The 25,188-nt window shown below is 41.6% G+C and overlaps 2 protein-coding genes across 6 annotated transcripts in view; one reads left to right on the top strand and one right to left on the bottom strand.

The window, feature by feature from the left end:
* The window catches only part of SH3D19 (SH3 domain containing 19), a 181,550-nt gene that overhangs the window by 144,375 nt on the left and 11,987 nt on the right, over window positions 1–25,188 (bottom strand). The gene's annotated exons all lie outside the window — the stretch shown is intronic.
* PRSS48 (serine protease 48) lies at window positions 8,500–14,098 on the top strand. The gene is given in 3 exon segments (XM_082837678.1): window positions 8,500–9,046; window positions 11,980–12,138; window positions 12,140–14,098. Coding segments are annotated over 3 exon segments (591 nt in total). The 5' UTR covers window positions 8,500–8,743; the 3' UTR covers window positions 12,269–14,098.

The raw sequence follows: 25,188 nt of genomic DNA, 5'->3' as shown, positions 1-25,188 counted from the left end.
ATCCTGCAGGTCGCAAGCTGTGGCCAAAAATACAAAAAAAAATCTACAAGACTTGCAATTCTACTGTCGTCCCTGTTTTATTTTCAGGGTGCTCAAGAGAAGACTGCACCCTGAAGTGGCATCCTTACTCTACAGCAGTGGTTCTCAACCAAGGGTGATTCTGCTCCCCACCCCAACCCCAGGGGACACTTGACAGTGTCTGAAGACATTTTTGGTTGTCACCACTAGGGATGGGTGGTACTCCTGGCATCCAGCAGGTTAAGGCCAGAGATGTGCTTAACATCCCCCAATGCACAGGACAGCCCCCCACAAGAAAGAATCATCTGGCCCCAAACGTCAACAGTGCCAACGCTGAGAAATCCTGGTCTACAGGCACCATTCACATCAATCTAAGCCATCACCAAGATGACCTGTTTGCCCAGAATTAAGTTAGTACTTAAAACTAGGATATTAGTTCAACAAAAACAATAATAAAAACAGCGGCTACTATTAGTTTGTGCTTAAATAGCCTAAACGCAAGCTAAGTACTTGCCCTCTATCTCATTTAATTCCTACCAAAATCTTGTGAGGTATTATTATTCCCATTTTGCTGAGATGAAAAGGTTGTAACTAGGCAACAGCCACATGGCAAGCAATAAAGCTCTTACCAACACCACCACATGGCCACTTCCCAAACCAACAGTTATTGTGTACGGTAGAGGTATTTAAAGATAACGTTAATGATAACAGGGTAATGATCTGGGAACAGAGACTCTAGGACCTCAAGACAGGGCATGAAGAGAAGGCAGAAAGCGACAAGGGCTGTCTTCAGGAAAATCTCTAGAGTGGATATCAAGCACCTGCTCTCTCACTTCCAACTCCTTGGTACTTCCTTACCTTAGAAGAAGCAAGGGAGCATTAAAATGGAAGACCCGACACATTTCTTGATTGCTAAACCAACAATAATGAAATATTTGCAGAGGAGTAATGGAGGTAATAGATAAAGATAAGTAAATACAGGTAAATAGATAAGGAAGTCAAAATTCAATGTTACATCTGCAAAGACACGTTTGAGATCATCAGCTGATTCCAGTGCCTTCATGGTACAATGGGAAAACACAGGCCTTAGTGGAAAGGTGACTTGTCTAAGGTCATGCAGTCTTCCCCATAAAAATGACAGCATAGCTCTGTGGGCTGAAAACCAAAGACGATTTCTCCAATATGATAGAAGAGTTTAGCTTAGATTTAGAAAGGACTCATAGGCTCCAACTGTCTCTTTAAAAACTGACATTTTCTTACATAACTCAGTATCATTATTACACCCATCAAGATTAACAATACTTCCTTCTAAGACCCAGTTAATTATCAAATTGCCTTGCTTGTATCAAAATGTCTCTTAGGGTTGATTTGCTAAATCAGGATCCAAACAGGGGCCACACACACTTATGACTCTTATGTTTCTTTTCACCCAGAGGAGTTTCCCTCCCTTTGTACCCTCATACCATTGACTTGTTATAGAAACCAGTGTTAGTTGTTTTATAAAATGTCCCACACTCTGGATGTGACTGTTAACTTCCTTGGCCTTGTAATTTAACTTACTCCTTCATCCCTTGTATTTGCTATAAGTGGAAGTAGCTTTAGAGATTCAGGTTTCACTTTTTTGACAAGAAAACTTCATTGGATATTCCTTCACGTTACGTCACATCGGGAGGCTCATGTCTGCCTTATCCCACTTTTCATGATGTTAAGATTGAACAGATCATTCAAATAGTAACAGCCTGAGTTGTTTCATCTAAAACTTTCAACTACTGATAATCATTCCCTGAATCAATTATCTCATAAAGAGCTGTAAGTATTGCTTTCATATTCTATCACTTTCCAACCAGTAAGAATTTATTAGCTGAAATTCTTCCCTCATCAACTAAGCCCGTTTTGTTACCCTGAACTACAGTTTGGACAGGAAAAGCAAGATAGCTATTTAATTCTTTCCTTTTACTTCCAATTTTAATAGTAGAGCTCATGTCTTAGTTACAATGAAGTTTATTTCCAGCTAAATTAGAACCAAAAATATATTTTCACAAAACATTTAAGCAAAAGGGAAAAAAGATCGTGTGAATGACCCAGTTAATATGTAAAGAGTTCTCAGAGACCGCAGATTTGTCCAGGGATATTAAAAACGTCCAAAGGTCTAGGACAACCACAGGACCCTCAGAGGGAAAGGAGTGTCTGGTCAAATTTTGTTCGTTTGGTAAATCAACAGAAAGCCCTGTTCAGACCTTTAGTAACTTTGCGAAAAGATGATCTTTACTCCAAACATGACCTGAAGGCAAATCTCAAATTGAGGTCTGCCTCTTAAAAGCTATATTTACGTGAGTTGACTAAATAGTTAAAATTGCCTGTGAATACAATAAATTAATTGGAATACCCATTGTGATATGAATAAGGAATCTTTTCTCTGATTAAATGAACAGAACAAAATTGCAGGTTGCCATATTAATTTCAGGAAAAAATTAAGGTGAAAAGTACCTAGAGGGTCATCATATAATGATAAAAAGCGCAGTGAGTGGTGGACACATAACCAGAATGAACGGATAAACCACACACACAAAAAACATAGGATGCATAAAACAAAAACCATTAAAAATGTATGGAGGAGGGCTTCCCTGGTGGCGCAGTGGTTGAGAGCCCGCCTGCCGATGCAGGGGACACAGGTTCAAGCCCTGGTCCGGGAAGATCCCACATGCCGCGGAGCGGCTGGGCCCGTGAGCCATGGCCGCTGAGCCTGCGTGTCTGGAGCCTGTGCTCCGCAACGGGAGAGGCCACAACAGTGAGAGGCCCGCATACCGCAAAAAAAAAAAAAAGTATGGAGGAGATAACATAAATATAATAGTAGTAGATTTTCACCTCCACCAAGCAGTCACAAATGAAGACAACTAAATCTGAAAAAGACAGTTGTGGCAGTCAGTAAACAGAGATGGAAAATTAATTTTTTTTGAAGTGTTCACTTCTAAAGTCTGAAAAAATGTATTGAAAGAGGTAAACACCTTACTGTACTGAGATACAGCCAATGTGGCATCTGCTCCACCACAACAGTCCCTGCAGCTTAGCTGGCCATATTCCTTCATCCTCATCATGCACAAGGGCACTTACTGCAAAGACACTTAGTCCACAGCCAGGTACCTAAGGGCTGGTAAGAAAAGATCACCTGTTCAAATTCTGCGGAATTTGAACTGAAAGTAAGGAAAAACTTGGGTAGTTTACAGTGGGATAGAATGAAAAGACATGGAAAGTGCTGGGCCATCCTGACGGCAGAGGACCAGAGTGAGGATGCCGAACTGCTGCTCTGAGCTCTCGAGCCATCATGGATCCAGAGCCCCCTGCCAGCTCCAGTCTCCCACCCTGGTCTCCAGTCTGTCCTAGGATAGCTCCAGATGTCCTTGCTACTCTGTTCTCCTTACTGTTCCTCAGAAATCTGTATTGGTTTGTTACAGCTGCCATAACACAGCAGCACAGACTTGCGGGGGGGGGGGGGGGGGGGGGCGGTGCTTAAACAACAGAAATGTGTTTTCTCACAGTTCCAGAGGTGAGAAGTCTGAGATCAAGGTGTCAGCACGGTTGGTTCCTCCAGAGGGACGGGAGGTAAAGATCTGTTCTAGGCTTTCTTGGCTTGTAAATGGCCGTCTTCTCCCTCTGTATGTGTCCAAACTTCCTCTTCTTGTAAGGACATCAGTCATACTGGATTAAGGCCTACCCTAATGACCTCATTTTACCTTAATTACCTCTTTAGAGACACTATCTCTAAGTACGATCACATTCTAAGGTACTGGGGGTTAGAACCGCAACACATAAATTTGGGGCGGGGGGAGACACGTTGCAGCCCATGAGAATATCTTTAAAATAATCTCTCTCTGTTTAAGCTAGTTTCATTGAGTCTCTGTTGCTTGTAACTGAATAACACTTACCAAAACAGCTATATTTTCTGGTCTTATTTTTTTAAATTATTCATGTGTTTCTGTCAAACTTGCCCAAATTTTAAGCTGCAAGAGAGCAATAACATGCTTTAACACTTCCCTGAATTCTGCCTCCACAGACCTACTACCCTACAGACTACGGGCACAGAAAACAAAAAAGGCGCAGAAAAGAATTCTGTAGCAGAGGCTGTGCTACGTGGCCCAGACCCCCCTTCAGGACTGAAGCTTTCACTTTCCTAGCAACCAGGAGTGTCGGCTGCAGACAGTTCGAAGCCAAGTCCAATTCCAAGAACTGCTGCCAGAGCCACCTCACCCAAGGTAATGCCCCCTCCCCGGCAGGTAACCTGCACCCAGTCATTCAGAAGTCCAAGGGCTCAGCCTTCCAGTCTCAGTTCAGGGCATCTTTGAAGGGCCACCCCAGCTCCAGAGCAACCTTTGGGAATGGCTGAGGCCCCTGCTGCAGATGCATTACATCAGCTCTCCCTCTGCCCAATCCTGCTTCCATCCCCCCTCGAGGTGTTGATCCTAAGACCACTCCCCAACAAACTTCTTGCACACAAATCTCTGTCTTAGAGTCTGTTTCCCAGAAAAACTGACTTGCAGTACAGTCTATGGCCAACACTGTAAATGAAGATGAAGACAAAAAAATTTAGAAAAAATTAACCAGGTACTAGGTTAATCTCCTCTTTTTCATTTCTAGCTTCTGAAGAATCCTGCCCATCTTCCATTTCCTTGCTAGAGACAGGGTTCCATTCCTTTCTGTAGCCTCCAACCTGCCCTGGAGGCAGAAGCCTTAGACACCCTGTTCTCCCTGGACAGCAGGGGGCACCTCGAGCCCCAGCTCCTCCCCCTGGGTCCTGTAGCTGCATTTCTCAAGTCTGGTCCCTTCAGCACCTGGCCAGGGTGAGGGCCAAAGGAGAGGAGGGGGCGAAGCCGAGGATCCAGCTAGGAGGAAAAGCTGGTCCTGCCCCTCGCCTCCGGCTGCTCCCCAGCTGGCCTCGCCCTGGGAGCCTGAGTCCAGAAAGCAGGAGGTACTGACTCTGAGGACAGAAACATAGGCCCTGCGGGCTGTGTCTTCCTGCTGCCCCTTCTGCTGGGTGAGCCCCTGAGGCTGGGGGTGGAGTGGAGACGAGGAGGCAGAGGTTTTTGGGCTCAAGAAGTTACCATATAGAGTAACAGGACACTTCACCCACGGGATGTGACTTCTGAATGGTGTGGCCTGCGAAAGTCCTGAGGGGACCCTCCGTGCCAGGCCCCAAGCAGTCCAGGGCTCACGGATATAGAAGTAAACACAAAGATCCCCGCCCTTGGGGGGCTTATAGTCAATGCACATATCAAATACGTAAATTATAAGGCAGGTGAGAAAGCAATAAATACTGTGACCGGAGAGGGGCGTCTAAGGTACAGGGACACTGTCATTTTAAATAGGGTGGTCAAGGAAGGTTTCACTAAGAAGAAGCTATTTGAGCAAAGACTTGAAGGAGATGAGTGATTTAGCTAAGAGGATTGAGGGAAAGAGCATTTCAGGCAGAGGGAAATGGAAGTACAAACGCCAGTCAATGATTTCAGGAATAAGCTTGTTCATTTATTTTTCTGGCCCACAGTGATTTAAAAGCCGGGTAGGCTGAGAGCAGCAAAAAGATAACAGGTAGCAAAAAAGAAAGATATACAAATACTGCAAAATGCTAGTTCAGTTCAAGAAAACATGACAAAAGTAAATAGCTTATAAACCTCAAAGTCATCTGAAGGCATTAATGTATTTACAACCTCACATGCTTGATACTCCTGATGGCAGCCGTGAATCATCAAGTAGAAGTTAAATCATGTTCCATGTATGCTGCTAAAAAAGTTAGGTAAGTATGTAATTATCAAGATTACCACTACTGGGTAGATATTTATAAAAATTTGGCCGCTAGGGCTTCCCTGGTGGCGCAGTGGTTGAGGGTCCGCCTGCCGATGCAGGGGACGCGGGTTCGTGCCCCGGTCCGGGAGGATCCCACATGCCGCGGAGCGGCTGGGCCCGTGAGCCATGGCCGCTGAGCCTGCGCGTCCGGAGCCTGTGCTCCGCAACGGGGAGAGGCCACAACAGTGAGAGGCCCGCGTACCGCAAAAAAAAAAAAAAAAAAATTGGCCTTTAACACCAATCTGAGAAATTTAAGTAGGTAGAAAGCCTCTCTATTCAGTGAACCTGGATATAAGAGGTGTTGTTATATATTAATGATAGGCTGTATCTGTTTTAAGGTCTTGCCTATCCTTTTCTTTCCAAAGGAAATCTCTGCAGTCAGGTGAGTGGTCTCCCCTTGGGTCCAAGACTGCTGGGTTTGGAACTGGAAGAGGATGGAGTATGGAGGCTCGGGAGGACTCAGGTCCCAGGAATGGATGGGAGTTTGGAGATGATAAGATGGGGATCAGAAGAACAGCACAACCAGATTCCCATGTTTCTCTCTTTCCTCTTTTCTAGTGTGTGGACGACCTGTACACTCAAGCCGTATTGTGCGTGGTGAGCACTGGCCTTGGCACGTCAGCCTGCACTTGGGCGAGTCCCACGTCTGTAGAGGTTCCCTCATCGGTGACAGGTGGATACTGACAGCAGCACACCGCCTACACAGGTGAGTCCTAGCTGGCGCCCAGCACACAGAGAGGTTCTTGATAAATATCTGAATGAACCCATGAATGAACCAACAGACTAAGGAAAGTGCCAAGATGAACAGGCAGAAGGAAACCTAGGTCATCTTGGACTAGGGACAGGGCATACAGGTAGAAAAAAAAAAGATGAAAATAGTGACTATATTAGAAACTTTGCTTACTTTTCACCACATCACTTCCTAAACACCAGTCAGGGAATTCTGTCTTCAGCTGCTTTGGGTCACAAACACAATCTCTGAGAGAAGTAAGGTACCATGTGGTGAGTAAGCTGTAGAGAGAGGCACATGTAAAACTGATGTCTCCAGCCAACAGCTCATGAAGACGTGACAGACCCTCCTGAGTCGGGTCTTGAGATGACACTGCAGTCCACCCTGAGTGCTGCCTGGTCAGAGGCACCCAGATCCTGATCCACAGAAACTGTGAAATGTTTGCTGTTCTAAGCCTCTAAGCTTTGTGGTAACTTGTTATGCCACAGGAGATGACATATATACAGAAATCAAAATGACAGGACTTTTCAGTAACAAACTGAAAGCTCAAAGAAAAGAGAGTAATAACTTCAAAATGCTGAGAGAATTCCAACTTAGAATTCTGCTCATATTTACAAATGATCAATCAAGTGTGGGATAGAAATAAGACATTTTCAAATATTCAAAGCAGAGAAAATATTAACCCTCATGCACATTTTCTCAGGAAGCCATAGGAGAATGTGCTTCACCCAAATAAAGGGTGGGGTGGGGACAGGAAAACATGGGATCCAGAAAAAACAGAATATAACACAGAAGAAAACCCTCAAGAAAATCGTAAAGTACCAAGGCTGGAGTTAGAGGGCAGAGGTCTTAAAAAAGAAAAAAAAAAAGACTTCCCTGGTGGCACAGTGGTGAAGAATCCGCCTGCCAATGCAGGGCACACGGGTTCGAGCCCTGGTCCAAGAAGATCCCACATGCCGCAGAGCAACTAAGCCCATGCGCCACAACTACTGAGCCTGCGCTCTAGAGCCCGCAAGCCACAACTACTGAGCCCGTGTGCCACAACTACTGAAGCCTACATACCTAGAGCCCGAGCTCTGCAACAAGAGAAGCCACTGCAATAAGAAGCCTGCGCACCGCAACAAAGAGTAGACCCCGGTCACTGCAACTAGAGAAAGCCCGTGCGCAGCAACGAAGACCAAATGCAGCCAAAAAAATTAATTAATTTTAAAAAAAGGATAGTATTGATAAAAAGCCTAACAGGTGTCAACATATTGAGAGATTTACACTTCTGGCAGACAGTTTGGGGAACAAATAATGAGTCAGTGATAGGTACATAGAAAACTAAAAAAACCAACAAGTGAGACCACATTATTAATTCCAGGAGAAGCAAAAAGTTTTACAAGAAATCGCATTATGGTACCCAATATGGCCTCATAGTGAATAATGTTTTCACAGTCACAAGAACATATATACTAAATACTCATCTAACAGAAAGTTACATTAGATGAGGAGGATGGTGAAAAGGAAGTGCGGAGTTGGCAGTAATTGCTGGGTCAATCCTCACCTTCTACAGGAGGAATACAATATTCTAAAACTGAAAGAAAAATATTAATGGCAATATATAGGGTTTCTTGAAAACACTAGGGAAAATGCTAAAAGAAAGAGCTAGGAATTGAAAGTGATTGCCTTTGGATAGCATGAATTGAGGGCAGTAGGGCAGAGAACTTCTGTTATTTATTTATTTTGTAAATCTGATCAAACTACTGAACATTTAAATTACATATATATGAACTTTGGTGGTTATATTTTGCTTTAATTTTTAAATTTAGAAATAAAGGTCTAGTGCTCACAACTCAAAAGTGAAAATAAAACAACAATGACTGTTAAGCATATAGGCTATGGCTTAAACCACGGAGAACAGTAGAGGTGAATAAGAGAACCAGGGAAAACATACAGGACAAAACTCTGGCCATAATCATATAAAAGGAGACCACAGAAACAGCAGACAACAAAAGAAAGAGTGATCAGGGAGTGAGGGAAGGAGAAAAGAAGACAAACCAACCCTATGCCAAGTTGGAAGCAGCTTGGTTAATTCCAAGTCTGTTACCCTCCTTTCCTACCTAAAGACTTAGTGCTACACACAGGCAGCTTGTTCTGACCCAGCTGTAGCACAAAAGCATGCTCCACTTTTATTCTCCTCTTTCTCTTCCCCTTAGGCGCTGGATTCCTTTCTTATATACTGTGTGGCTGGGATCAATTGACATAGGCCATTCAAATACAGGCGTGAAGTATCATGTGTTCCGAACTGTCATCCATCCCAAACACCACGGTACCACGGCAGACACTGCCTTGTTGAGGCTGTTCTCTAGAGTCACCTACAGTTCTTCCGTCCTGCCTATTTGCTTGTCCAGTGTCAAAAAGCAGTGGACAATTCCAGACTCTTGCTGGGTGACTGGATGGGGAAAAGCAGAGGACGAAGGTGTGAATGGGAAGAGAAAGGGGTTGTTTTATACATCACTTTCTTGTACCCATTCTAGAATATTCATATTCTAGGCATTTCATTACTACGGCAAATATTTTCAACAAAAACCAGACACTATCTAAAAGTCTTCAAATAAAATGTTTGCTTATTTATATGTTTATTTACTCTTATATCCTGCCTAGAGTCTAGCTATAGCAGCAAGAAAAGATACTAACAACTTATTTATTTAATTTATTTTTTAATACTAACAATCTGAACACACAATTACCCCTCTGAAACAGAGGTTAACAAGCCTGATGTAAGGTTGGAAAGAGTCTAGTACTTTAAATCTGTTTTTAAAGTGTTGTGTTGTATCACTCTTTCCCAGGATAAAGTAAAGACAGGAAATGATCTGGGAGCAGAAAAATGAGAAAGGAAGAAGTTTTAGAATACTGTAGAATACTCACGTCTTTACTTAATCAAAATGTATCAGCACTTCTCTTTATTTAGAACATTAGGAATGCCCCACATGGCACATTAGAAAAGCCCCAAACGAACAGAATTTTGAATTATCCATTGTTTTAGATTAACTGTACCAAAAAAAACTCTTCCATTAGCCAACATGATTGGAAAGTGACTGTGTTCTGCTTTTGGATTCCCATTCAGAGATGTCTGCATATCATGACTGAATGTTGTCCCTGCACCTTTCCAGGCTGCTTTTCCTTTCACTCCTATTTATCTCTACATATTCCGACTACCCTACCATCCTCCAAGAAGCAGAAATACCCATCACCGAACACCAGCATTGAGAAATAATCTACAACCCGGTGGGTTACCTCCTACCACAAACAGAGCCTGTCATCCAGGAAAGCACGCTTTGTGCTGGTGATCTTGAGGAAAAAAAGGATACTTGCCAGGTCAGGGTTTGCTCTTGAAATTATTTTATTTTAACATGAGATCTTAATTTGGATCCAGGTTTGCCCATCTGTAAACAACAGTGAATTGGGAATCAGGAGACAAATGTTCCGACGATAATTCTGTGTTAACCTGGATAAGTCACTTAACCTTTATCTATTAATTTAATCTCTTCAACTACTGATCTAGAGCAATGCTAACCACTGGTGCTTGGATTTTCACAGTCTCATATGTTTTTATAAATATATTAAGAGGTTGACATACAAGTGCCAACTTTTTAATTTTTTGAAGTAAGAAACATTTCATTGTACACTTAAAAGATGTCATTCCATTGTCTCCTGATCATTAAGTGTCTGATGAAAATTCAGCAATCATTTGTGTCTTCCTCCACTGGGTGGGATGTGTTTTGTTCTGGTGGCTTTCAATACACTGTCCTTCATATGTGATTGTCAGAAGTTTGAATGTCATGTCCTAGGTGTGATTGTCTTTGTCTTTATCCTATTTGAGATTCACTGACTTGTTTTTTTAATCTACTCTTTTACCTTTCATCAAAACTTGGGAAATTTTCATTCATAATTTCTTCAACTATTATTCTGCCTTATTTCTCTCTTTTCCCCTTCTGGGTGAAACTGAATTTGTAAGTTACAACTTTTCATATTTTCACACAAGTCCCTGATATTTTATTTTTACCTTTTTCTGCTTTTCAAATTGGATAGTTTAATCTATATTCAGAATCATTGCTTCTTTCTCCTGCCAACTACATTTTACTGTTAAGTTCATCTAGTGAAATTTTTATTTCAGATATTTTATTTTTTACTTCTAGAATGACCGTTTGGGTTTTTACTTCCTCCTTCCCTCCCTCCCGCCTCACTCACATGCATTTTTCTATATCTCTGCAAAAATTTCCTGTCTGTATATTCATTATTTACAAATCAAACAACAATGAGACACAACTTCACACCCAGGAGGACGGCTATAATCAAGACAGATAATAACAAGAGTTGGCAAGGAATGTGGAGAAATGGGAACATTCACATACCTAGTGAGAATGTAAAATGGTGCAGCCACTCTGGAAAACCTCAAAAGGTTAAGTATGGATTTACCATATGATCCAGGAATTCCACTCCTAAGTACACACCCAAGAGAAATGGAAAATACATCCATATAAAAATGTGTACATGAATATTCATTGCAGCATTATTTATAATAGCCAAAAAGTGAAAACGACCCACTGACCATCAACCGATGACTAGATGACAAAATGTGGTATGTCAATAAAATGGAATATTATTCAGCCATAAAAAGGAATGGAGTACTTACACATGCTACTGACATAACATGGATGAACCTTGAAAACAGTACGCTAAGTGGAAGAGGCCAGACATAAAAGGTCATATATAGTTTCATTTATACAAAATATCCATAATATGCAAATTAACAGAGGCAGAAAGTAGGTAACTGATTGGCCTAGGGCTGGAAGGAATGGGAGGAAATGAGGGTGACTGCTAAAGGGTATGGAGGTTTTTTTGGGGGGGTGGCAAAAATGGGTTGTGGTAATGGTTGAGCAACACTGTGAATATACTAAAACTGAACTTTAAATGGGTGAATTGTACAGTATGTGAATTATATCTCAATAAAGCTGTTACCAAAATAATAGCAAGATTGAGAGATACATCACCAACTACTGTCACCACCATTTTATATAAGAGAGCATTATCTTAACACTGAAAAAGGACCTAAAAATAGAAAAATAAGGACAGTTCATTCAACTGAATGAATTTAGTGAAAAACTCATCATATTTATTTCTTTTCAATCAGAGATGAGTAGTTTGAAACTACTGATATATTTAGCTAAGGTCTCTGCTAATTTCAGATTCTATGATTCTAAATTTCCATGTCAGTGGGAAGTCCAGCTCCCTCCGGATTTTTACAGCTCCATGGGCTCCACTGCCCCATTCGAAGGAACCTCCACCCCTGTGACCACGCTCCTCTTCATGGTCCTTCTTCACTAGGCTCATGACCTTTACCTCTTCCTTAGGGTGATTCTGGAGGGCCTCTGTCATGTCATATTGATGGTATATGGATCCAGATAGGATCATCAAGCTGGGGAACAGGATGTGGTCTTTCTTTTCCTGGGGTCTACATCAACGTGACCTACTACCAAAAATGGATTACGTCCATTATCTCAAGAGCTGAGGCCTTGGATGCCAACAACCTGGACTTACCTGACTTCTTGCTCCCTACTCTACTGCTGTCTCTGGCTCTCCTGGGACCCTCCTGCGCCTTTGGGCCTAACATTTTACCGGGAGAGCAGGCAGTGTAACTGAAGCTGCTGGCCAAGTACGGGGCTAGGAAGGAATGCGTGGAGAAGAAGCCCCAGGGGCAGAGAACTCACAAGGAGAGTCGCTGGGAACTCTGGATGACTTCATTAAAATGAGAAATGATTTTGTTTTTGAGATTCTTGATTCTGGAAGGAGGTTTCACTGGCTGGAATGTGAACAACTGAGAAATGAGAATGCCGCTTCTGTGCATGGCATTCTTTGTCCCTGACTATGCGTCTTGCAAGGCAGGAGGGATGCCTTCCATGAAGAAGTATTTACAGACACAAATGAAATGGCGACAGAAGCAGGCAACAAAAAAAGTATCTGGGAAAGCAAATGGGAAGGTCCTCAAGAAGGTACATTATGGGTTTACTTCGTGCCCATAGGTTGCATTCTGAGCATCTTATCTGGTCTGTCTTTCTCTACTTTCTCTTCACTTTGTGCTTCCCCTCTGTAACAAGTCATCAAGTAAGAAATCCATGTATGTAGTTCAGCTCTGAATATTTCTGAAATGTTTACTTTTTGAAATACCTACCACCAAAAATGGAGTAATGCAATAATCTCAAGAGCTGAGGTTTTGGGTTTCAATAATCTGGACCTATCCAGGTTAATTTTACTTCTTAATAAAGTACTTTAAATGTTTATATGGAAAAGATTATTTCCCTTGCTTAACTAGTGTGCTTCTTTTTGTTGAACAATCATGTGACCTATACTATTTCCTTTTCTGCCTAGGCTTCCAGGAGCTCAGAGCTAAGTTTGATACATGATTTCAGTCATTATCTTTATCCTATACTCTCTGGTATAATTCTACTCATACTCCTTTTTATTTCAATCATCCTTCATTTCTCATTTGAATGAATTTAAGTTTTGTTGCATCTGTGTCTTTTGGGGTAAGTCAACTTGAAAAACAATGTTTTTGGATAAATAAATACATTTAACAGGTAGTGAGGGTAGGTTTGGAAAGTTAAAGTCCTTGCTAACCCTGAACCTCACCTCTCCTCCAGGCTGCCACCACAGCCTCCCAACTGCTGTTCCCACCTCCTTACCGTCACTCACACCTATGCTCAAGTGCATTTGTTCTCCACAGAATTCAGACTAGTGTTTTAAAAATAAAGATTTTTAAAATGCTTTTCTCCTCCATTCTCCTGTTTACCACACTTCAAAGGCATCTCATTGCTCAAAGAATAAGAACCAAAGTCCTTAACAGGACCTACAAAGCCCTGCTGGATCTGATCCCAGGCTGCCTCGTCAGCCTCATCTGGCCTCACCCCACCTGCTCTCTACACTCCCACTTCCTCAAATGCTCCAGAAGCCCCTTCTCAGCACCAGACTTCTGTATCTGCTATTTCCCCTTCCCTGCTGTCTTTGCATAGTTAAGTCTTACTGATCTCAGTTCATTCTTCACTTCCTCAAGGAAGCTGTTCCCAGCTCTCCTGACAAGAACAAATCCCCCCAATATACAGTCTTGCACTATGGTGTCCTCCTTGATAGGACTCAACACAGGTGTAATTTAACATTCATTTGTGTAACTGTCTAATTAATGTATGTCTGTCTTACCAAAATGCAATGAGGTCCATGAGAGGAAGAATTTTTGCTTTTGCCAACCACTATATGCCAGTCTCAATAAGTATTTGTTGAATGAGTGAATGAATGAATGAGAAATAAACACACAATCTCTTTGTCTCCCCAACTAAGGACGTTTTGTTTACTGAGGTAGCCCAGAACCTGGCACAATGTCTTACACAAAGTAGGTTTTCAAATACAGGTTAAATAAAAGGATGAAGGAAAGAATGTTTTGGCCCCATTCTCTTTCTTACCTCTCTCCACCTATAAGGCACAAAGGAACAAAGAGTACACAAAGCAGGTAAACTGAAATCTTTCTCAGAGACAATAATTCAAGCTAAGCAAGCTCTGGAATGATACAAAGCAAAGCAAGATGGCAGCTGAGAGAAAAGAAAAAGAGAAAGGAGGGGCAAGAAAGGAAAATGGAGGAGAAAGGACAGACTAAAACCAAGAACTGGAGAAGAACAAATAGGAAGAGAAAACACACAAATGTATGAGTCAGAATGACATGGCAAGGGGCCATAAAGAAGGTCCAGAAAGCCAAAACACTGCTTCCTATCATTCCTCCAGACCCTTAGGAAGCAATTGTTCCACAGCATGGGAACCTGACAAAATTTTCTCCTGAACCAAGAGTTGAAATGTAAACCTTTTGGAGAAACCAGGCCATTCAAGTGGGAAGAAAGGGATAACTATAGAAGAAGACCACATGACCTCACTGACCTGACCACTACTGGCTGGACTTACTAGGGACGACCACCTGACTTAAGAGCTGCCTAGGGCTTCCCTGGTGGCGCAGTGGTTGAGAGTCCGCCTGCTGATGCAGGGGACACGGGTTCGTGCCCCGGTCCGGGAGGATCCCACATGCCGCGGAGCGGCTGGGCCCGTGAGCCGTGGCCGCTGAGCCCGCGCGTCCAGAGCCTGTGCTCCGCAACGGGAGAGGCCACAACAGTGAGAGGCCCACATACCACCAAAAAAAAAAAAAAAAGAGCCTCCTAGCAGGTAGGGGGGCAGGTTGGCCTAGCATCTTACCCAACAGATGCACTAAATACTGGACAATCCAACAGACCTCTTCTCATGCGAAGTCTGAAAATGGGCCCTACAGTATGTCAGTGTGCAATCAACAATATTAAGTGCCCACCATGTTCCAGGTATGTTCTAGGTACTGAGGATACCGCAACATATACAGTGCACCAAGCCTGCCTTCAAGGAGTTTACATTCCAGTGGGGGAGAGAGACAATAACCAAATGCAAAATACAGTCCTCCCTCAGTAGCCACTGGGGTTTGTTCCAGTACCTCCAGGGGTACCAAAATCTGCAGATGCTCAAGTTCCTTATATAAAATGGCACAGTAAGCTGACCCTCCAAATCTGTGGGTTCCACGTTCGTGGATTCAACCAATCCCACAGATGCAAAACTCTGGTTATGGAGTGTCAACTGGAAATGTTTATTATAATGTCAAGTACAAGAAAGTCTGATAAAGGAAGATAACACAGAAGCAGCAGATAAGGTATCAGGGTGTGGGACTCCACTTTAGGTCAGGTGGTCAAGGAAGTTTCTCTAAGGAGCTGACATTTACAGAGGCCCGCATGAAGGAGGGAAGCAAAACAAATACCTGAGAAAGAACCTTCCAGGTAGACAGAACAGCAAGTACAAAGGTCCGGAGGTGGGAGGATGAGTTAGCACACGGCTGTGTGTGTGTGAGCTCAAACAGAGGTCACTGCTGAGCGGAGGCCGGGGGACAGGGCTGGCAACTGGGAGCAGAGGGGGAGCAGCGCCCTAGGAGGCGCAGTAAGGGCTCTGAATCACATTCTCAGTGGAATGGGAAGGTATTGAGGGCTGAGAGCAGGGGAATGATCAAAGAATAGAAGAACAGAAGATCCCACACCACTGCTCATGGGAGTTTGCAGAGGCTGTGAGGGAGCTAGGATGATACACAGGGTAGCTGGATGGTAGCAGAATTAGACAAGAAGCAGAGAGAAAGACAATCAACCCCAATGAGCTAACAAGCAAAACACCAGAGGACTACGGCACCTGAACATCAGTGAGGAAGGCTCGATTCCAGGAGGCTGTGGGCTGTTTCTTGTTTTCCCTGTCCCCTACCTGCACCACCCTTATAATAAGGCCCCGTGAACCAAGGTGGCACAAGCCCAAGTTTTTTACCATCTACTTTATAATTCATCACTGAGACACCTACCTTACTTCCTATTTGTTTTTTCCCTTCTTACCCAGAGCAATATTTTTCTCATTCCTTCCTCCCATTTCCACCTCAAGGCCTTATTTAATCCGTCCTCTATACCTGGAATGCCCTTCTCTTGTATACCTCAACCCAATCAATCTGTTGATTATTAAAGGAGGCAGTAAATATCTGAAAAACACACTGAAAGGACCCTAGGAAATGGTTTTAAAAACTAACAGGGAATGGGTGAAGTATACGGTATGTGAATTATATCTCAATAAAGTATTTTTTAAAAAAATGAGCAGGGAAGTTTTTTTCCTGCTTATACAAAAAACAACTGGTCTATGGTGTATTTAGGGCTTTCTAAAGATCTTCTAAGTAATTCTTGTGATTGTATTTCAAGAAAAGGCTCAAAATAACTACATACATTTTCTGTTTCCATTGCTAAAACACAAAATATAAAGCTTAACCCAATATATGAGTACAGCAACTGGTAACACATTACTGGAGGACCAAAAAATCAATAAACATTTGTATTCACAAAACTAAAATGTCACACTTACTGGTAACGAATTTAGTCCATACCACTACTGACCAAATGAGGAGAAAATTAATAGGAACAACTTTACATCTTATTTTGGAGGTGGGCTCAATAGCCTTTCTGCCTTAAAAATCTATTTTAATTTGCAGAATACTTTATTCCTTGGAATATCTGCTTTAATATGCTCCAATTTTCATTTTCTTGTCTTGAGGAATTTTAATTAAGGTTGGATTTGCTAAGGTCACATTTAACAAATAAAGCTATACACTAAGGCTGCTGAAATCCAACCAGAATTTTTTTTCCCCCAAAAGTGAGGAAATACAGTTACTTCCAGGTCTTCTATTCATATAACAAATAGACTATTTCAAGTAATCGCCCATTTTTTTCTTTATTTCATTAAATTGTAAAGTCACCCCCAGCATGTAGCAATATTACAGAAAAAGGATTCAGAATAATAAAATGTGGATGCTTTATTTTTATACTATTTCAACAATGGGTATTTTACCTTTTCAGATGCTTGGCTTCATCCTGAAGCTATAATATTCCCTACACCAAATCTGACTACGTACAGTTTATTTACATACTAGAAATCAGTTGCCTGAGAATTCTGTGAAACATGTTCCTTCTTCAGGAAGGAAGGGAAGGGAAGGAGTCATTCAAAATAACCAGAGATTAATTTTATTCCCTACAATCAATAATTGAGAGGAAATGTTCACTGTCATAAGAATAAAAGAAGACTGAAATCTTTAATGGGAAATTCTTTTTTTTTTTTTTTTTTTGCGGTACGAGGGCCTCTCACTGTTGTGGCCTCTCCCGTTGCGGAGCACAGGCTCCGCGCACAGGCTCAGCGGCCATGGCTCACGGGCCCAGCCGCTCCGCGGCATGTGGGATCTTCCCGGACCGGGGCACAAACCCGCGTCCCCTGCATCGGCAGGCGGACTCTCAACCACTGCACCACCAGGGAAGCCTTTTAATGGGAAATTCTAATTGCTTTCCAGGATAATTATCCTCAACCAATCCAAATTCTCTCCACAGTGTCTTCTACCATGTAAGTCTTCACTTCCCATCTCCATGTGGTTGGAATAAAGTGACTGAAGTCTAGTCCCGTGGCTCTTTGTGCCACTCTTATGACACCTAGCCCACACTGCCCTGTACCATAATTAACTTTGATAATTAACACCCAGGAGTAAAAAGAATAGGATGGGATGAGGCCCTAAAGCTCCAAAATGCTAAAGGCATCCTGATTTTAGTGGAAATTAGAAGAGGACAGATTCTAGACACAGTTGGGTAGGACTGTGATAACATTTTGATTGGATTCAGATGTGATTCGATGGATTGGATGTGGGTGATGGGAGTGAGGGTGGTAATTGGAATAGGAGGATGGGAAAGATAAAGATTTGAAAAGAGAAATCAAGAATGACTGCTAGGCGGTCACAAAGCACCCAGCCGATCTCCCTGTGCTATGCCGCTGCTTCCCACTAGCTATCTATTTTACGTATGGTAGTGTATACAGGGGTGGGATAGGGAGGGTGGGAGGGAGGGAGACGCAAGAGGGACGAGATATGGGAACATACGTATATGTATAACTGATTCACTTTGTTGTAAAGCAGAAACTAACACACCATTGTAAAGCAATCTTTAACTCCAATAAAGATGAAAAAAAAAAAAAAGAATGACTGCTAGGTTAGTGGCCTGAGAACGGCCATACTATTAAATAAAATGAGGAAGGCTGGAGGAGGAACAGTTTGCTGGGCTATCAAATGCAGTGATAGGCTGAATAATGGCCCCCAAGGATGTCCCTGTCTAATCCCCAAACCTGTAAATATGTTACATTACCTGGTAAAAGCAACTCTGCACATATGATTAAGTATGTTGAGATCTGGAGATTATCCTGGATTATCTGGGTGGGCCCAATATAATCCCAAATCTTTTTAAAGAGGAATGCAGGAGAGTCAGAGTCAGAGGTGTTTATGAGACTATGCAGAAGAATGGAAGCAGAAGGAAGAGAGGAACAAAGATGCTATGCTGCTGGCTTTGAGGATGGAGCAAGGGGCCACAAGCCAAGGAGTGCAGCTGGCCTACAGAAATTTTAAAAAGGCAAACATGATTCTCCCTTAGGCCTGGAGATAAAACGCAGCCCTACCAACACCTTGATTTTAGCCCAGTGAAACTGATTCCAGACTGCTGACCTCCAGAACTGTAGGACAATTTGTAGCAATTTGTTACAGCAGCAATGGGAAACATACATACATGTTAGATTTGAGATGTCTATTAGATATACAAGTAGAGATGTTGAGGAGGCAGTCTGGAGCTCAGAGAAGGCAGGACCAGAGAAAAAAAAATTAGAAGAATCTGTTTGAATTATGGACCCTCTTTCCCACATTACTCTAACCCTGCATCCCAAAAAAGCACTCATGCACAAACACAACATTTTTTTCATGAAATTTCAAGATGGTCAAGAACCTCTATACTCATGGAACCTCTAGAATAGTGTAAGTAATCACAAAGCAGCCTGTTCTAACTCTGATGATTGTTCCCTCCCTAAGGAGGAGGAAACCAAGTAACTCTTCATTTAAAAAAAAAATCTTTTTAAAAAAATTCTTTTTCCTAATTCTGCTTATTAAAAAAAAAACCCACAATGTTACAGAAATATCTAACATAGGAAGTTCAAATCCCCATGTACCCACTGTGTTCATCACTATCACCCTTTACATGTTCTCCTCTTGCTTAAAGATGTGGCCAACACACCTCTGACTCCTTTTTAAATGTTTATACAGATATACAGGTTTTTTTAACCTTGCTTTTTTCTTTGATTAAGCTTGCTTTTTAAAATTAGCTTATGATAACAGAAAGCTGGTTACAACAATTGCAAAGCTTCAGAGTTGAGACTTTTGATTCCTTCTATTAAAAATTCCACATAGGGCTTCCCTGGTGGCGCAGTGGATGAGAGTCCGCCTGCTGATGCACGGGACACGGGTTCGTGCCCCGGTCCGGGAAGATCCCACATGCCGCGGAGCGGCTGGGCCTGTGAGCCATGGCCGCTGGGCTTGCGCCTCCAGAGCCTGTGCTCCGCAACGGGAGAGGCCACAACAGTGAGAGGCCCGTGTACCGCAAAAAAAAAAAAAAAAAAAAAAAATCCACACAACTAGGCTAGATAAAAAGAAGGATAGCAGTTGGTTGATCAAAGAAATTTTGTGTCAATGAATTTTAAATAATGAAAACATTTTTGCCTGAAAAATTAAAATCACTAGAGCATCTTCAAAGGCAAGTATTTGGATTTCTACTATCCCCCTATGAGTTCAATGAAGCTATTTTTATTTCTGAAACAGAGAGCTAACATGAAAGACCTAGAGGAGATGGTATTTTTAAAAAATGCATTTGCTTCACATTCTTTTTGTCTGAAGTTGCTGAGTTGGTATCATAAGGAAAAATATGTTAGCTCACTTAAAGAGGGCCAATAAATGACTAGTTCCAAAATGGGCACACTAGTTCCAAAATGGGCACACTAGTTCCAAAATGGGCACATTTAAAAACAGGTCACAAAGAAAGTAAAACAAAACTGTGTCAACCCGCCTTTCTTTGGAGCCGATCTGGCTTATCCAAGCCCTTCCAAGGAGGAGCAATCCACTGAGCATCAGGACAGGAGCATCCTCAATACTGCACACAGTCAGCTTTGCACAATGCTTTTTATCAAGTGTTTGAATCTCTACAAGTGAAAAACGTCTGCCAAACTATGTGAGTTCATAAAATATGCTCTAGAAAAATCTTTCTAGAAGAAAGATTATATTTTTCCAGCCATGAATGTAAGCTAAGTATAAGAGGACAGACCTGGGAATTCCCAGAAAAAAAAAAGGAAAAAAAGGTTCAAGGCCATGCTAAGAAATTTGAGCTTTAAGGGGAAGATTAAATAAGACATTGAAAGGTTTTAATACAGAATAACATGATCAGTTTGCATTTTAGAAAAATCACTTCAGTGGTTGTGTAGAGAATGGATTACAGACAAGCAAGTCAGGAGGTAGAAAGGCTAGTTAGTTACAAGGCTGTTGTGCATGGTGAGAGATGCCTGGACAAGGATGGTAGCAATGAGGATGGAGGGAAGAGGACTTAGTCAAGGGCTACCTACGGGATGTATTCAATAGACTCTGGTAACTGATGGTTAGATATAAGTAATCATGGGGAGGGAGGAAGTTAAGAACTTCACCCAGGTTTCTGGCTGGGGCAACTTGAGTTGTGTCATTATATGGAACCCTGGAGAAGACAGCTTAGGGGTGAGAATGATAAGTTAAAGACATCAGGAGTCTATAAAAGAGAAATCCAAACAGATATTTACATTCTTACAACGAGCATTTATTAAATAAGCACATTGAGAGATTTAGAACATATTCCAAAAGCTCAACGGGCCAATTTCTAGTTACTTGTTAATTGCAGAGAGTTCATGAAAAATATAACACACAAAGAATTCTGAAACCAAGTTTTTGCCATTAGTTTCAGTCTGCTCACACCAGGGAACCCTTAAGGAGGCTGTGGTAGATGACGTTATTCTCAGTGTTCCACAGCTCTCCCTGCAGAAGGATGAGCCAGCCACCCACTCGAGGTACCAGGTGACTTGCAGGGTGTCCTACAGAAGGATTATCCTTCCCTGTACCACTAACACCCAGCTGGCTAAAGAAATGTGCGTAGAAGTAATATATGCCACTTCTGAGCAGAAGTTTTAAAAGCCGGCACATCGTTTGTCCATGGCTCCTTTTCCCAGTTAGGAACTGCTCCTCCAGCCAGGATCCCAGAATGAAGAAGACAAGTGAGGCTGAGCTGTAGCTCACCTCTGAATATACCTGTCATAAGATACTGAGCTTTAGAGGTTGTTTGTAACCACAGCATTAACAAAATATGACAGACGTATGATGCATAGAGGTGTTTAACAAATAACAATGTATGATTTGTATTTCCCCTCCTCCAGTTGAAATTTTCTGGTGATCTGCTAAGAAGCAATCTGATGGGAAAAAAGAAATAGTTGGCCCAAGTATCCCAAAACGGAAACAGAGAACTTTTAACCTGAAAGAAAAGCTGATAGTCTGGAGTCGGCAAACTTCTTCCATTAAGGGATAAACAGTAAATATTTTAGGCTCACAAGCCATACAGACTCTGTTGCAACTACTCAACTCTGCAGATACGGCACAAAAGCAGCCATAGACAATATATAAAAGAATAAGCATGGCTGTGTTCCAATAAAACTTTATTTACAGAAACAGGCAGTGAGCCAGATTTGGTCCACAGGGCTATGGTTTCCAGATCCCTGGTCTAAATCCTTCATATTGTCAATGAGGAATCTAAGACCTAGAGAGATTAAACCAAGGACATACAGCTGGCTGGTGGCAAGCTGAGCATTACAATGCAGGTCTCCTCAATCTATTGCTTTAGAACAGGTTCTGTTGCGTCACAACGTGGAGATGAAATACACAGCAAAAAATAAGGCGGAGAACGCTAAGGGTAGGTTTTGATTATGTTAAACAGCTTTCAGCAGTGTGGTTATAGATGAGGATTTGCTTTTCAAGTGATTATGGCTTTCATAAAAACAAGTGAATGTCATAAGATGGAATAGGTGAACGAATGACAAATTAGCCAGTGTCTGAAAAATGATCTTCAGAGGAAATGCAATTATATACTTCCTTCCTACTGTCATTTTCTCCAATACTTACCAATCATTTCTTTTATCAACAGCACAGCATTTGCTATGGTCATTGCAGTAACTCATCTTAAGGCAAAACAGGTTTAAAAACATACCACAAAATGAGCAACAAATACACTAGACCAGAAGGCAATTATTTCACATGGTATTTTTCATTTATTTTCCTTTAATTTCCAAAATAATACTCATTGGAGGAAACTGAATACAGAAGTATATAAAGTTAAACACTCCACACCCTCCTCAATTCCACTCCCCAGTGTTAACACATGACTGATCTATATCAGGAGAGTGCAATAAAGCTACCTTCTCTAAGTCATTCTTTCAGAAACAAAGAGGAATATAAGTTTCCTGACCAGATATCCCTTGAAAATCATGTTTTAAAAAGCAACAGACAGGTTAGGTGTGGTCTGTGGCCTGCAATTGAGAAAAGCAAGCTGCCTATGCAGGGTTTAAATGGAGGGTCTTGACCCCAGCACTGTCACCAGATGAGTGAGGCTCCTCAAATACCTTGATGATGCTACTGTGGGATGTGCAAACACTTCAAAAATGAGTAAGACTATCCATACTTTCTCGTTTGGTATTTTATTGGGAAAACTTGGGCCAATTTGCTCATAAAAAGACCAACAATCTTAATCAGTTTTTCTTTTAATCCATACTTTAGGGACATCAGTGACAGAGTAAAGAACTCCAAAAGTCTGTCCTCCATAAAAGCAATTTAAAACTGGCAGAAAACTGGCAGAATCAACCCTTTTTGAACACTGAAAACTAACCAAAAGCTTTCAGCAACCACCTGATGCACTTAAGCACAGTGAAACACTTAATCAAGGAAAACTAGCTGGGTTTTGGTTGCAGTAGCAAGTTTTGTGGCATTTTAACTTACCCTGGTCCCATCCCCCATTCTCCAGCTCAGTGGAAGCCTTGAAAATAATAGCCTGCCCTTGAAAATAATAGCCTACACTCTTGGTACTGGTACCAGTACCAGTACCAGAGGGAGCAGAAAAGACCTCATTCACAAAGAACTATAATAATTTGCTTTGATTTGTCCGGTGGAACCCTGGAAGACCAGCACAAAAGACTTGCCTTTATCTTGCCCAACTCAAAACTCTCCAAGTGCTAAAAAGTGGCTAGCTCGAGAAAGCTTACTGAAATCATTTACAGGCAAATAAATATATCTGTTGCTGCTGCATGAGGCAATGGATAATAGTTGGGGCAAACAACAGACTAACCAAAGAAGCTGGGGGGAAAGGCTGAAGGATGAGATGCTTTGGGAAATAAGGGCTTTGAAAAGGTCCCACATATTCCTAGGAATCTAGAAGCCCATGTGCATTCCCAGGGTGAGTGCATGCTCAGAAAGAATCTGAGGGGGCCCTAACCTCAGCTCTGGCTGAACTACAGGCTCTGCACAAGCAGAAAGTGAAGGCTAAGGTTAGTTGTACACTGCTTGGCTGAGAGTTGAAGGTGTGCTGTGATACACACACAGAACCCCCCTGCAAAGACTGGGAGATTTTTTTTTGGTTCTAGGCATTCATTTAAGGAAAACTCTGTCCAATCACTAGCTGACCACTAAGCTAATGAAACTGAGACTTCAGTGCCTCACATCACACAAAAATTACACACTCTACAAAATTAGTTCAGAAAAATCACTAGACAAGCAACAACAATCATAATAGGCAGCAATAACAAACCCTGGGGAGGGAGAAGAATCTGATTCCAGAGTTGCTACCCTGTAATATTCAAAATGTCCAATTTTCAACAAAAAATTATGAGGCACACAAAGAAACAAGAAAGTAATGGCCCATGCACAGAAAAAGAAAAAGAAAAAAAAAGCAATCAATATAAACAGTTCCTGTGGAAGCCCAGACATTGGACTTACTAGACAAAGACTTTAAGTCAGCTATTTCCAATATATTCAAAGAGCCAAAGACACTGTTAACAGAATGAAAAAATAAACTGCAGACTAGGAGAAATATTTTCGTATCGCATATCCAACAAAAAATTTGAATGCAAAATATATAAAGAACTCTTTAAAATTCCATAATATGAAAACAAACAACCCAATTTTAAAATGTGCAAAGATTTGAACATTCTTCACCAAAGATGACATAATGGATGGCAATTAACCACGTGAAAAGATGCTCAACATCATTATCCATTAAGGAGACACACATTAAAGCCACAACAAAGTATCACTACACAACTATCGGAAACGCTAAAACAAAAACAAAAGCAAACGAGAAAAACCTGATAATACCAAGTGCTGATGAGGGTGTGGAGCAACTGGAACTCTCATTCATTGCTCATAATAATGCAAAGTGGTTTAGCACCACTCTGGAAAACAGTTTGGCATTTTCTTGTAAAGTTAAGCATACACTTACATATTACCCATTAAACCAACATCTAGGTACTTAAACCAAAGAAATAAAAACTTGTGTTTATGCAAAAACCTGTATGTTTACAGCAGCTTATTATAAATACCAAAAACTGAAAATCACCTAAATATCCTTTGTCAGGTAAATGGATAAACAAACTGTGGTGCATTAATACAATGGAATACTACTCAGCAGCAAAAGGGAACAAACTATTGACACAGTTAACAACATGAATGAATCTCCACAACAATGTGCTGGGTGAAATGATTCCATTTATGTCATATTCTGGAAAAGGCAAAACTACAGAGACATAGAACAGATCAGGGGTTAAATGGTATAGAGAAGATATGACTGCAAGGGGCAGCACAGGAATTTCGAGGTGATGAAACTTCCGTATTCTGACTATGGGGGTGGTTACAAGAATCTGTATGTGTATCACAGCTCACAGAACTACGTACCCAAAAGAAGTCACCTTTACTGTATGTAAATTTAAAAATTAAAGGAGAAAATGACTGCAGGGCTTCAAATCCCAGCTCTGTTTCTCTTTGCCTCGTTGTTCTTATTAAAAACAACCTGACTTTCTGTGTTGTT

Source organism: Leucopleurus acutus (assembly GCF_964270905.1).
Source record: "Leucopleurus acutus genome assembly, chromosome: 4".
Classification (NCBI taxonomy): Eukaryota; Metazoa; Chordata; class Mammalia; order Artiodactyla; family Delphinidae; genus Leucopleurus; species Leucopleurus acutus.
This window is presented reverse-complemented; position numbering and strand designations above follow the sequence as displayed.